General features: G+C 38.0%; 1 protein-coding gene across 8 annotated transcripts in view; it reads right to left on the reverse strand.

The window, feature by feature from the left end:
• LOC139758988 (vascular endothelial growth factor receptor 1-like) overlaps positions 1–15,657 on the reverse strand; it is a 150,500-nt gene that overhangs the window by 36,712 nt on the left and 98,131 nt on the right. For all 8 annotated transcript variants that reach the window (XM_071680863.1, XM_071680868.1, XM_071680862.1 and 5 more), the window contains 5 exons: positions 11,873–12,020; positions 9,316–9,477; positions 6,525–6,680; positions 4,300–4,436; positions 1,585–1,762 (listed from right to left, as the gene is read on the reverse strand). In XM_071680863.1, the coding sequence (XP_071536964.1) occupies positions 1,585–1,762; positions 4,300–4,436; positions 6,525–6,680; positions 9,316–9,477; positions 11,873–12,020 (781 nt within the window). The remainder of the gene's footprint in view (positions 1–1,584; positions 1,763–4,299; positions 4,437–6,524; positions 6,681–9,315; positions 9,478–11,872; positions 12,021–15,657) is intronic.

A 15,657-nucleotide genomic window follows, 5' to 3' on the forward strand; every position in this document is an offset into this window, starting at 1 on the left:
CAGATCCATAAATGCTACATACAAATCCATTTGCTTTTCTAAGTATTTCTCACATACATTCTTCAAAGCAAACACCTGATCCACACATCCTCTACCACTTCTGAAACCGCACTGCTCTTCCCCAATCTGATGCTCTGTACATGCCTTCACCCTCTCAATCAATACCCTCCCATATAATTTACCAGGAATACTCAACAAACTTATACCTCTGTAATTTGAGCACTCACTCTTATCCCCTTTGCCTTTGTACTTGATCAACCCTCCGTACCACATACGGTCCAAACATTTCGCTTCCAACATATTCACCTTCTGAGCAATGTCATCTATAGTAAATGCCTTGCATCCGTACAACATCATTAGCACTGCTGTACTTCAAACATACCCATTTTCACCCTCCCAGATAGTGACCTCTTTTTTCACATAATCCTCAATGCTCCAAGAGTTTTTGTTCCCTTACTCACCCTATAGCTCACCTCAGTTTCCATCATTCCATTCACTACCATATCCACTCCCAGGTATCTAAAATAATTCACTTTCTCCAAGTATTCTCTATTCAAATTCACATCCTCAATTAACCTGTTTCTCTGCACAGCTAAACTGAATAATCTCGCTTTTGTTCACATTCAGCCTCAACTTTCTCTTTTTAAATACTCTCCCAAACTCAGACACCAACTATTACTGTTTCTCACTCAATTCTGCCATTAGCACCATGTCATCTGTAAACAATAAATGACTCACCTCCAAGGCCTCCCCAACCCCAACATACAGTATACCTACAGCTGTCTCTAAAACCCTTGCATTTACCTCTCTTACTACCCCAACCATAAACAAATCAAATATTTATGGTGACATCAAGTACCACTGCCATAGACCCATCTTCACTTGGAATCATTTGCCCTCCTCTCTAATTTCTCTTTATAAAAACTGATCTCAGCTTCTATTGGTTTTCTTCCCACACCTTCCTTAATGCATTTCTATAAAACTTATCAGATGGTATTGTTTGGATTTGTTCTATGGTCTCTACTGATGACGAGTAGTTTTGTCTGACCATTTTGTTTGCTTTATGAGGTCTGTAACTTGTGGCTAGAAGTTTGGGTCATATTGCTTTCAGTCCTTGAGATAAGTGCTTAGTTAATAGTGCTGACAAAATGAGAGATGGCATCATTTAGGGATGATAAAACTTTTAAGACGATGTAAGAATAAGCAGGGTGTCTCAACATTCTAGACTTACCGACAGACTTCACTATGTACCTTTTGTTAAAAGATTTCGAAATTACAAAACATGAAATTACATGTAATTACTCATAATTATTCTGCTGAACCCATGGATATATGTAATTATGTTCATATCATGTAATTCATATGTGTGTTGATCTAAGGGTAATTCTACATAATGACTAAGGGTAAATACATGTTGAACTAAGGGTAATTATATGTACAGAACTAAGGGTAAATAAGTATTGAACTAATGGTAAATAGCAAAATTTGTCAGAGTTCAGACTTATAAGACACTTGTACAGTTTCATGCAGGTATGAATAGAAAATACCCCAAAAAATTAACACTAAGGAAGTTAGTAATCTTACTAGGCACTACAATTGTAAGGGATCCTACAAGTTCTCCTAGGCGGTTCTCTGCCCTGCAGCTGTACCATCCAACATGTTTCTCTTTGAATATATACTTCATCTCAATTTTCTCATGATTTTTTGCCAAAAGTGTTGTTTCATCAAAGAAGGGAGAGTCAGGAGTCAAAGGTTCATCATCCTGTAATGAAAGGAATACATGTTAATGTTCCAAATCTACAAAAATAAAATCCTTTAATAAATGTCTGAACCTAGAATACTGCAGATTTAAACGTGTATATGTACAGTACCCTAAGTATTTTGATACTCTTCTTCATGCACCCTCCTGAGCTAAATGCATTTAGCATGAAAGGGTATATGTAGCATAATGGCACAATTAGTTCTGCAACAAACTTCTCTAATCCAAAACAAGATGAGGCTAAAGGTACCACAGCTCTTATACCTGTCTCTAATATAGTAATGAAGAGCACAGTCTATTGGATCAACTGATGAATATAATAAATCAAGACCAAGTTTCATTTACCTTCAAATTATCTAGAGAACATTTTCAGGCTGCTCTAACCTAACACAAGTCAGATTAACTGGCCCATGATAGACTAGGTACACAAGATGGGTGAGATAGTACTGTATGCCTTCAACCTGCACCTCTCTGATCACAGAAAAGTCTCGTACTCATAACTAATTTTTGAGAATGAAAGGCAAGTATGGTTACTATATCAACCTGTAATCACATCAGTTTGCAGTAGTAATGACCACTCACATCAAGTTACAGTAGTGATTACCACTCACATCCATTTACAGTAGTGATGACCACTCACATCCACTTACAGTAGTGACTACCACTCACATCCATTTACAGTAGTGATGACCATTCACATCAATCAACAGTAGTGTTGACCGCTCAGCTTATGCTAAAACCAATGGGTCTCCTAAATATCAGATAGATCAGTGAAGCATATATGGCTGTCAGTAAAAAAAAATTCTTGCTATCACATACAGCTTTCAGTTTAAGTAGAAGACAAAAGTTTAAAAAAAAAAAAATATCAAAACCCCTTGCTCAATAAATGGAAGCCTATGACTAGCCCAAGTTGACAGATGAAACATCTTGCAAAAAAACTACTAAATTCTGACACTATCATATATTTCAAACAACTAATCTGAAGCAATTTACACAGAAATTAGGCTATATACTTTTTATACAAAGTTCCACAATTGCTACAGTGGGTAACCATGAAACCAGGATGATACATCACTTTCAAAAATTCAGTAATGTTTTGTACATATCCCCTTTCTTATCAGACCCTACACACCTTTCCATGGTTTACCCAAGACACTTCACATGCCCTGGTTTAGTCCACAGACAGCATGTCAACCCAAGTATACCAAATTGTTCTAATCACTCTATCTAGTGCATGTTCGAACCACAATCAATCAAACATTTTCACTCTAGCCTTCTATCTCAAATCTGGTCTCCCTGTTTTCTATGGTATGACCATATATCTGTCCTTGAAATCAACACTGCACACTGAAAAAGTCATGCCAACAAAAACTTTTAAGTTACATAATGCTTCATGTGACTATACAAAAATTATACAATCGCCCTTACTTTGGGGTTGCAAGGCAACACATTTTGCAAGTGCTCACTGCAGGAAAATCCAGAGTCGCGAAGAATGAGCTGCGTGAGTTCAGTGTAGTCAAGTGTTACGTATGACAAGGAGAGATTGTGTTTGTGGACAAAATGCCAGTAGTTCACATGTGGGTGAGGCAGAAAGAGAAAGACTGCTATCTGGGTTAGAAGAGTGCAACTTGACAACCAATGAAGGGCTCGCTCACTTAGTAGCTGTCAATAACCCTCCCAATACTCAGATGGTAGTAATGGTAATATACCTCCCTGGTTGGTGGCTGCCTACCAATTACTATCTGACTCTTAAAAAGATTACAGAAAGAGGGAAAGACAAAAGAAAGAAGAGAATTTCACAGCTTTGCTATATATGGAAAGGAGGTATTGTAACAGCCAATCACGTGGCTGATTCCCACACAGACTATGGGAAGCAGCAGACAGATGCAGCGTATGGGACCAATCCTTGGTGGCAGTGATGCACACGGGCATTTCATGAGAGCAATGACCAAACTAAAACCTGGAGACCATGAAAAGGGTTGCAACATCATGGGCGACACAAAAGGGATGTTCAAAGAGGTATGGCGAATCAATGAGACAGAGCTCTGATTCCACTCTGGCTGACAGAGTGATTTTTCATACTTAAAAGAGGTTCTGAATGTCAAATGGTTGCAATTTAAGTACTTATACAACTTATAGAATATTTAATTAATATTCATGGACTTGAGAGTTCAGTTGCAAGTTGACAGTAGCCTTAAACGTGCTGGATAATGTATTTTGGGAGCTTATGGACTTTAGAAACATGGATTTTCAGTGTTCTACCTGTACTTAAAAATGGAATGTTAACTTTTGAAATATCATATTCATAAACAGGAATGAATGTTTTGAAAAATGAAAAGTACATGAAACACACTTCCATGGAAGAAGTAATTCAAGAGCTTATGGAGAGATTTCTCAGGACACTCCTTCAGAAGTGGTGGAAATGGCTCATCTTAGAACATAAAATTGAAATATGTGCTTACAGAAGAAAAGTAGTTTCTTGACAAGTTCCTGAAATTCTTAATGAATACAAATCTAAGATTACACGACTTAATCTTTACCTTAAACCAGGTGATTGTTGGTCTTGGTGTGCCTGAGACACTACAGCTCAGGTTGAAAGGTTTGTTTTCCTCAACTTCTACTCTCCCTCCTTCAATATTCATATTTGCATCCTCTGTGAACTTCACCAGCTCCTCATCTAATAAAATATTTCATACTGTATAAATCATTTTGGACATTTAAATAAATCATTGAGGTGCAAGATCATAGAATATGATAAGCTTTACTCAAAATAATTCTAAATGAATACCACAATGAAGTAAATTCAGTCTTACAGGGGCCTGAATATTCCTTTGGGTGTAGACTTTAATTTCTAAACTCCAGCAAAGGAGCATTAAGGGATGCACTAAACACAGAACTGGGTCCACCAGTAATGCATCTCAGGGTGGGTGGGAAGCTAATGCACACATGCTTCAAGCCTCTTCTACCAGCTATATATTTTTTTCATACTATTTGCCATTTCCCGCATTAGCAAGGTAGTGTTAAGAACAGAGGACTGAACATTTTGAGGGAATATCCTCACTTGGCCTCCTTCTCTGTTCCTTCTTTTGGAAAATTAGCACAAGGAAACAGACAAGGAATTGCCCTACCCACCCACATACACATGTATATATATAAATGCCAGCAATGTCTTTACCAACAACAAACTTTCTGCACTTGCAAAAGAGAACTAAAAAAATGTATGCAATAATTAGTACTCTCCATCTTCATCATCAATTAAACAGCATTAGGAATTAGGATGCATACTTCCTATCTGAAGGATGTAAAGTAGCAGAATCACATAGAAAGAACTCACAAAATTGTGGCCACACAACTTATTGCACCAGTTCTAGAAAGTGTATGAACAAATACATCTACAGTACACATATGAGATGCATAAATACTTGACATACACTATACACTTTTAAATCTAAACAAAATAACTTCAGTTTTCTATTTTGATTAGATTCTTCTGCATAAGTAAGATAAATCCATCAGTCTGTCTAGTCTAGAATAAAATAGAATAAAATAAAATAAAATAACATTTAATCCTCTGATTGTAGCTTAACATGGAAAATAAAAGACTTTGTAAGAGTTACCCTAAATTTGCAGGTTTTAACAAACGAACTTGACTTGATTTTCAGAATACTCCTAAATGAATGTCTAACTGAAATCACTGAACAGAAGTTTAAATTACATCACAAAAAATTTAGAAAAAGCTGAGGAAACTTCAGTTTTGGAAATCAATTTGTCAAAGGTAATAATAAAGGTACTAAAATACAGCACTAACAATAAACAATAAATCTCAAAAAGGATTAAAAATTTTGTGAATATTTATGTAATAATACTCTTATGCTGATTAAATAAAGGTAATTTCTCTTCCCCAATAACTAGCTGAGCACTTACAGAAAAAGTCATATGAAAAGCTTCCCAATACTCTAAAGGAGCCATGAAATAAAAGTCTACACAAGGAGAATAAAGTGGTCACCATGTAGTTCTTCATCTAATCACTTGGTCTGACTTAATCTGCTCAGATTATATCTTAAAAAATATATGGTACGGAAGACTTCACATTTTGCCACCCATCCTGTAGTCCCACATAATGCTGAAGAACCCAGCGCAGCTAACTTGATTCATTGGAATGCTTATATGCATTAATTTCTACAAAAGGAACACCTTCCAACTACTCTTCCCTAATTTCTTACCAATCACCATTACCAATTTTCACATATTATTCTTTTCTAAATATTTCAAACAATTAAACATCATTTAGATAAGGTTTAGTGTATTATGTCAGATAATCAAACAAGATACAAAGTATGTTCATTATGGTATACTAAGAAATACTGTATTACAACTAGTTGCTCAGTGGACTTTAAGTTACAAATGTGTCTCCAGCTTTCACTAAATATTATCCATTTCTCCTACATCAGTTACTTTGTATCATCACTACCATACAGTGGCTCCTGCAGCATTAAAACTGCCTTTCAAAGCAAAATGTTCCTCGATGAGACTACACTCTTTTTCGTTCATTGACATGATACAGCTTTGCCGAAGGTGTGGCCACATGAAGGTGAAACCCAATAACACCCTATTATATGTTTGAAAAAGTATAATAAGTTGCTCTCTTACAGAATTTAAACAAAGAGAAGATTAGATAATAAGTATCTGACTATTAAAGAAAAATACAAAACAAACACACTTCTTAGAGCTTACCATAGACAAAAAAAAAAAAGCCCTTACTTACCGTGGACTACAATCATTGTTCTTATTTCTTTAGGAGGTGTATCATCATAATATTCTGCTTTGCAGATATATGTTCCTTTCAAATCAGTTGTCACTTTTTCTTCCCTTATGTAGTCCAGTCTGGAAAATTTTGTCTCATTTCTATGTATCTGTGGATCTGTAACAATCATAAACAATCAAATATTAGACAAATTTTCATCAAACTGTTGAAATTCTTCTAATGTTTGCGAGTAATTAATGAATAGAGTTCACAAATATTTTGGTAGTGAATGCCATATCACACATGCAACAAAAAATCTATAATGCCAAAAAGATATTACAGAACAAAGATATTACAAAACAACAACTGTAAACATCACTGCTCACCACCACATTATGGTCAGCTATTAACAATATCTGTAGCATTCTGTTAAGCATTACTTTGACAAAAACTTTACAAGGATGTGTATCACACTGGTGCATCAAAAATTTTGAAAAAAAAAGGTGTCTGGAAGATATTCTGCATAGCCATCTTACAGGTACAACATAAAAAATCCAGCATACCTGGGACTAAGAAAGGGCCAAAATGTTTGGTCTTTCTGGAGTTTTGAGTGTATTTAAGGAATATATCCAAAATACCTAACTATCTGTGCATCTACACAGGAATCTCAACAGTATCATTATATACTCCAGTAAACTCTAGTGCTCATTGGAGCTCACCAGTTATGCAGGCTTTTTTGCCATGGCCAGCCCCTTTAGGGAGTCCTTGTAGGAAACACGCATCAGAAATATAGATAGATTGATAGATAAAATGTTATATACCTCTGTATCATTTTTCTCATAGTATTCTAGGTATATGGTATATACACTGTTACAATAATTGTTAGCTCATTAGATATAATAAAAATTATCTAGAAAATCCAGCAAAATTTTCCAGATATCTTTAGTTCATGGAGTTCTGAAGTTTCCAGATTTTAAGTGTACATCAGATAAAGTATAAGTTTGTTGAGTATTCCTGGGAAATTATACGGGAGGGTATTGATTGAGAGGGTAAAGGCATGTACAGAGGATCAGATTGGAGAAGAGCAGTGTGGTTTCAGAAGTGGTAGAGGATGTGTGGATCAGGTATTTGCTTTGAAGAATGTATATGAGAAATACTTACAAAAACAGATGGATTTGTTTGTAGCATCTATGGATCTGGAGAAGGCATATGGTAAGGTTGATAGAGATGCTTTGTGGAAGGTATTAAGAGTATATGGGGTGGGAGATAAGCTGCTAGAAGCAGTAAAAAGTTTCTACCAAGGATGTGAGGCATGTGTACGAGTAGGAAGAGAGGAAAGTGATTGGTTTCCAGTGAAGGCCGGTTTGTGGCAAGGATGCGTGATGTCTCCATGGTTATTTGATTTGTTTATGGATGGAGTTGTTTGGGAGGTGAATGAAAGAGTTTTGGAGAGGGGCAAGCATGCAGGCTACTGTGGATGAGAGGGCTTGGAAAGGAAACCAGTTGTTGTTTGCTGATGATACAGCATTGGTGGCTGATTCAGGTGGGAAACTGCAGAAGTTGGTGACTGAGTTTGGTAGAACGTGTGAAAGAAAGCTGAGAGTAAATGTGAATTAGGACAAGGTTATTAGGTTCAGTAGGGTTGAGGGACAATTGGGAGGTAAGTTTGAATGGAGAAAAACTGGAGGAAGTGAAGTGTTTTAGATATCTGGGAGTGGATTTAGCAGTAGATGGAACAATGGAAGCGGAAGTGAGTCACAGGGTGGGGGAGGGGGCGAAGGTTCTGGGAGTATGGAAGGATATGTGGAAGGTGAGAATGTTATCTTGGAAAGCAAAAATGGGTATGTTTGAAGGAATAGTGGTTCCAAAAATGTTATATGGTTGCAAGGCATGGGCTATAGATAGGGTTGTGTGGAGGAGGGTGGATGTGTTAGAAATGAGATGTTTTGAGGACAATATGTGGTCTGAGGTAGTTTGATCGAGTAAGTAATGAAAGGGTAAGAGAGATGTGTGGTAACGAAAAGAGTGTGGATGAGAGAGAAGAAGAGGGTGTATTGAAATGGTTTGGTCACATGGGGAGAATGAGTGAGGAAAGATTGACAAAGAGGATATATGTGTCAGAGGTAAAGGGAACAAGAAGTGGGAGACCATATTGGAGGTGGAAGGATGGAGTGAAAAAAGATTTTGAGTAACTGGGGCCTGAACATACAGGAGAGTGAAGGGCGTGCAAGGAATAGAGTAAATTGGAACGATGTGGTATACCGGGGTCGATGTGCTGTCAATGGATTGAACCAGGGTATGTGAAGCACCTGGGGTAAACCATGGAAAGTTTAGTGGGGCCTGGATGTAGAAAAGGAGCTGTGGTTTCAGTGCATTACTCATGACACCTAGAGACTGAGTGTGAATGAATGTGGCCTTTGTTGTCTTTTCCTAGCACTAAATCAAGCACATGAGGGGAGAGGGGGGTGCTATTTCCTGTGTGGCGGAGTGGCAATGGGAATGGATGAAGGCAGCAAGTATGAATATGTATATGTGTATATATGTCTGTGTATGCATATGTATGTATACAGTGAAATGTATAGGTATGTATATGTGCATGCGTGGGCGTTTATACAACACATACATGTGTATGTGGGTGGGTTGAGCCATTCTTTCATCTATTTTCTTGCGCTACCTCACTAACACAGGAGACAGCGACTAACTATAATAAAAAATTAATTATAATCTCTACTTTTCTTCCTGCTTCAAAAGATGCTTCAGATATATGGAATTTTGAAAGAAAAATCACTTGGAAATGCTAATCATAACTTACCAGATTCCAAAAATGTAAGATGAACATTCTTGTAATCAAACTTAGTAGCTCCACACAAGATAAAGAAGTTGTCATTAACAACAACATCAATAGTTGTCCCTGAAACTATGTTGTTTGTTTCATCTTCTCCTTGATGACGAAAAACAAAAGTCCCACCAATATCTGAAAAAGAAAAAAAATATGTGAAGTAATGTATGTAATGTCTGCGTATCTGTATGTATATGTTGATATGTAAATGTATGTATATGTGCATATGTGGGCATTTATGTATATATATATGTGTGTATATGAGTGGATGGGCTATTCTTCATCTGTTTCCAGGCACTACCTCGCTGATGCGGGGAAACAGCGATTACAAATAAATTTTTTTTTTTTTTTTTTTTTTTTTTTTTTATACTTTGTCGCTGTCTCCCGCGTTTGCGAGGTAGCGCAAGGAAACAGACGAAAGAAATGGCCCCCCCCCCCCCATACACATGTACATACACACGTCCACACACGCAAATATACATACCTACACAGCTTTCCATGGTTTACCCCAGACGCTTCACATGCCTTGATTCAATCCACTGACAGCACGTCAACCCCTGTATACCACATGACTCCAATTCACTCTATTCCTTGCCCTCCTTTCACCCTCCTGCATGTTCAGGCCCCGATCACACAAAATCTTTTTCACTCCATCTTTCCACCTCCAATTTGGTCTCCCTCTTCTCCTCGTTCCCTCCACCTCCGACACATATATCCTCTTGGTCAATCTCTCCTCACTCATTCTCTCCATGTGCCCAAACCATTTCAAAACACCCTCTTCTGCTCTCTCAACCACGCTCTTTTTATTTCCACACATCTCTCTTACCCTTACGTTACTTACTCGATCAAACCACCTCACACCACACATTGTCCTCAAACATCTCATTTCCAGCACATCCATCCTCCTGCGCACATCTCTATCCATAGCCCACGCCTCGCAACCATACAACATTGTTGGAACCACTATTCCCTCAAACATACCCATTTTTGCTTTCCGAGATAATGTTCTCGACTTCCACACATTTTTCAAGGCTCCCAAAATTTTCGCCCCCTCCCCCACCCTATGATCCACTTCCGCTTCCATGGTTCCATCCGCTGACAGATCCACTCCCAGATATCTAAAACACTTCACTTCCTCCAGTTTTTCTCCATTCAAACTCACCTCCCAATTGACTTGACCCTCACCCCTACTGTACCTAATAACCTTGCTCTTATTCACATTTACTCTCAACTTTCTTCTTCCACACACTTTACCAAACTCAGTCACCAGCTTCTGCAGTTTCTCACATGAATCAGCCACCAGCGCTGTATCATCAGCGAACAACAACTGACTCACTTCCCAAGCTCTCTCATCCCCAACAGACTTCATACTTGCCCCTCTTTCCAGGACTCTTGCATTTACCTCCCTTACAACCCCATCCATAAACAAATTAAACAACCATGGAGACATCACACACCCCTGCCGCAAACCTACATTCACTGAGAACCAATCACTTTCCTCTCTTCCTACACGTACACATGCCTTACATCCTCGATAAAAACTTTTCACTGCTTCTAACAACTTTCCTCCCACACCATATATTCTTAATACCTTCCATAATACCTTCCATAATAATAAAATAGAGAAATTTCTATCACCAATCTAATGTCTTTCTGAGTAATTTAGAGTAGTCTACTCTGTTTAATAAAAATTAATAGAATTCATCATATTCAAAAAGCCTGGTTCAGCCCTTGACTGTGCCTCTACCATCTGAAATGCATTTATACCCAATAAATTTCATAAAGGTCAGAACACTATATTAGCAAATACAGTCTGCCAACTGATCTCATGTTGCATCAATCTGGTGCTCTTCTGTCTGTTTAAAAACATCAGCCAAGATGATTACTGCAAAACTCCAAATTCATATTTGTAATAGAGGAAGAATATTGGAAATCCATAATCCTCAGGACTATGAGCCATATATTGTGGTCTGAATATCATGAATGTGTTACATGATAAGGTTGTGGCTGTGAACTTCCCTTCCTAAAGATATCTTGAACTTTCATCACTTACTCATCTCAGCTATGTAAATCTATATGTGTTGCTATGAGCATTGTATAAAACGTTGCTTATGTCTGAGGCCACTTATCTATTTTGCAGAAGAGTCAACTTGCATAACTGGTTACCAAGCTGGAACCCTACACACTTGCAAATGGAAAGAGGACCTATTTCTTTTAGGATACAGTTGCCAACCCAATACCCTTTTACATATTGAATATCAAATACTTATATACGTTCTTGCCTTCCCTGTATGTTCATGTAAAATTTTTTCAGTAAGTTTTCTAATCTAAAACACTCAAGTAAGATTTTATGAGAAGCACAAAGTGCACTGTAGTATATCAATATACTAAAACAATTCCAGAGGAGCTTTTCATACAAGAAGACACAGTTGTTAGCAAAGATTTATCCTTCTAATCAAACAAGTTAAGATTTCCTGTGAAATCAAAGACACTCCAGAGATAGTACAGCAATGGAACATAAAATACTGACCACTTATGCTAACTCCAATGGTTTCATTAAACACTCCAAACTCATTTTCTGTATCACAACTTAAAATTCCAGATTCTTGAAGATGGTGCACAATTTTTACTCTCCTGATGTTACCAGGTTCAAGTGTGGAATCTTCCAAGTCTTCGACCTGAAACATTAAAACTGTATTAACTTCAAACACTAAAAACTAAATGTCATGCAAACAATGATTTACACTGCACTTGCACTGAATCAATGTCAAACAAATAAATTCTATTCTATCTATTGTGCATTTAAGATAATTTCCTATCTATCTCTCTACCTGTATCTCTGATGCCTGTCCCCACCTGGAATTCTCTCATGGGGTGGCCATGGCAAAAGTCTCCATAACCAGTGAACTCCAGTGCTGCTTCTTAGCCTTTAGTGAGTCACCTTTAACAAGCCACTAGCAAAGGGCAACTCTAGCAAAGTGTTTGCAGAGACTCCTACCTAATATTCCTACTGACAAATTCTACCTAATGCTCATGCCTAATGTTCCTACCTAATTCTTGTAACAAATGTTTCTACCTAATGTTCCTACCTAGATGTTCCTACATATTAGCTCTACCTATCGCTCCTATCAATGCACAATAAAGACAGGGCTAGTGCATTGTGCTTACTGCAGGAATAAGCTGTGTGAGTTGAAATTTGTCAAGAGTTATATACAACAGATACTGTATATTTGTGGTCAGAATGCCAGTAGTCCACTTGTGGGTGAGGCAGAAAGAAAGACAGCTAACTGGGTCTGAGGAGTTCAACTTGACAACCACTAAAGTTGTTAATTTCCAGCTCATGGTAATGTTATGAAAGCAATGCCTCTGCCAAACTTGCAATTATATATACTAGTCTGAAAAGATTCAGTGACAATGATCACTTCATACTAGACATGTTCATATAACACAAGCACACATTTTTCTTCCATGAAACATTTTTACATGCTACCCATAAAACATGCAGTTTTAGCCCAGCTCCTAACTATGAGCCTGGTCCTCAGGAAGTATACTTTTTGGGCGGTAAGCACGTGAAAGTAAAAGTAAATGTCTGATTTCTTACACTCCCCTGATTTCCAGTTCCCTAAGCTGTTACATACAATATTGTTACTCTTATCATTAATACTGTAATCAACATGTAGAGTGTGAATGACTCATGAATGTCTAACAAAAAAGTACTTGTGTCTGAGTCAGTGTCAGCCCATTACGTTACTGTGACTGATGATCCAAAAACATTTTCACAAGGCTCCTCCACCAGAATAAGAAAGACAACAATAAGTCATCTTATGATGACTTTTTTAATTTCATGGAATTGCAAACAGGTCACAGCTAAGTCACAAGATAAGCATACAGTGTAACTTACAATATATGAATCTCAAGGGTAGCTAAATTAGATATAACTGAGGAAGACAATGACATTACCTAAGCATGTCCTGCTTCAGTCTGACAGCACATCATTCCAATTAACTCTATCCCTTGCATGTGTTTCACCCTGCTGCATGTTCAAGCCCCCATTGCTCAAAATATTCTTCATTCCATCTTTCCACCTCCAATTTGATCTTCCTGTTCTACTAGTTACTCCACTTCTGACATATATTTCCTCCTTGTCAACCTTTTCTCACTCATTCTCTCCACATGTTCAAACCATTTCAGCAAACCCTCTTCAGCTCTCTCAACCACACTCTTTTTACTACCACATCTCTCTCTCTTACCCTTTCATTACTCATTCAATCAAACCTTCTCACACCACATACTGTCCTAAAACATTACCTTTCCAACACATCCACCTTCCCTCATACAACCTATTCTATAACTCATGCCTATCAACCACATAATATTACTGGAACTACTATAATTTCAAATATATCCATTTCTACCCTCCCAGATATCGTTCTCTTTTCGACACATTCTCCAGCACTCCCAGAACCTTTGCCCCCTCACCAAACTATGACTCACTTCCACTTCCATGGTTCCATTTGCTGCCATGTCCTCTCCTGGTATCTAAAACACCTCACTTCCTCTAAGTTTTTTCCAATTCAAACTCACACTCCAATTATCATGTCCCTCAACCCTATGAAACCTAATAACCTTGCAGAATGGAAAAAGGTGAGAGCAAAGGACGTAAGGGGAGTGGGGGAGGAATGGGAAGTATTTAGGGAAGCAGTGATGGCTGGCGCATAAGATGCTTGTGGCATGAGAAGCGTGGGAGGTGGGCATATTAGAAAGGGTAGTGAGTGGTGGGATGAAGAAGTAAAATTATTAGTGAAAGAGAAGAAAGACATTTGGACAAGTTTTACAAGGAAATAGTGCAAATGACTGGGAGATGTATAAAAGAAAGAGGCAGGAGGTCAAGAGAAAGGTGCAAGAGGTGAAAAAGAGGGTAAATGAGAGTTGGGGTGAAAGAGTATCATTAAATTTTACGGAGAATAAAAAGATGTATTGGAAGGAGGTAAATAAAGTGCGTAAGACAAGAAAACAAATGAGACCTCGGTGAAGGGGGATAATGGGGAGGTAATAACAAGTAGTGGTGATGTGAGAAGATGGAGTGAGTATTTTGATGGTTTGTTAAATGTGTTAGATGATAGAGTGGCAGATATAAGGTGTTTTGGTTGAGGTGGTGTGCGATGTGAGAGGGTCAGGGGGAATGGTTTGGTAAACAGAGAAGAGGTTGTAAAAGCTTTGCGGAAGATGAAAGCCGGCAAAGCAGCGGGTTTGGATGGTATTGCAATGGAATTTATTAAAAAAGGGGATGACTGTGTTGTTGACTGGTTGGTGAGGATATTCAATGTATGTATGGCTCGTGGTGAAGTGCCTGAGGATTCGCAGAATGCATGCATAGCGCCATTCTACAAAGGCAAAGGGGATAAAGGTGAGCGTTCAAATCACAGAGGTATTAGTTTGTTGAGTATTCCTGGGAAATTATATGGGAGGGTATTGATTGAGAGGGTGAAGGTATGTACAGAGCATCAGATTGGGGAAGAGCAGTGTGGTTTCAGAAGTGGTAGAGGATGTGTGGATCAAGAGTTTGCTTTGAAGAATGTATGTGAGAAATACTTAGAAAAACAAGTGGATTTGTATGTAGCATTTATGGATCTGGCAAAAGCTTATGATAGGGTTGATAGAGATGCTTTGTGGAAGGTATTAAGAGTATATGGTGTGGAAATTAAGTTACTAGAAGGAGTGAAAAGTTCTTACCAGGATGTAAGGCATGTGTTCAAGTAGGAAGAGAGGAAAGTGGTTGGTTCCCAGTAAATGTCGGTTTGTGGCAGGGATGCATGATGTCTCCATGGTTGTTTAATTTGTTTATGGATGGAGTTGTTAGGAAGGTGAATGCAAAAGTTTTAGAGAGAGGGGCTCTTCCCCAATCTGATGTTCTGTACATATATATTTATATTTATTCATTTATCATACTTGATCGCCGTTTCCTGCATCAGCAAGGTAGCGCCAGACAACAGATGAAGAATGGCCCATCCACTCATATATACATAAAGATACACAAACGCCCATATATGCACATATACATATCAACATAAATACATATACAAACACATACACAGACATACATATATACTTTTTTCTTTTAAACTATTCGCCATTTCCCGCGTTAGCGAGGTAGCGCTAAGAACAGAGGACTGGGCCTTTTTTGGAATATCCTCAACTGGCCCCCTCTGTTCCTTCTTTTGGAAAATTTAAAAAAAAAAAAAAACGAGAGGGGAGGATTTCCAGCCCCCCGCTCCCTCCCCTTTTAGTCGCCTTCTACGACACGCAGGGAATACG

This window comes from Panulirus ornatus, chromosome 32 (assembly GCF_036320965.1).
Source record: "Panulirus ornatus isolate Po-2019 chromosome 32, ASM3632096v1, whole genome shotgun sequence".
NCBI lineage: Eukaryota > Metazoa > Arthropoda > Malacostraca > Decapoda > Palinuridae > Panulirus > Panulirus ornatus.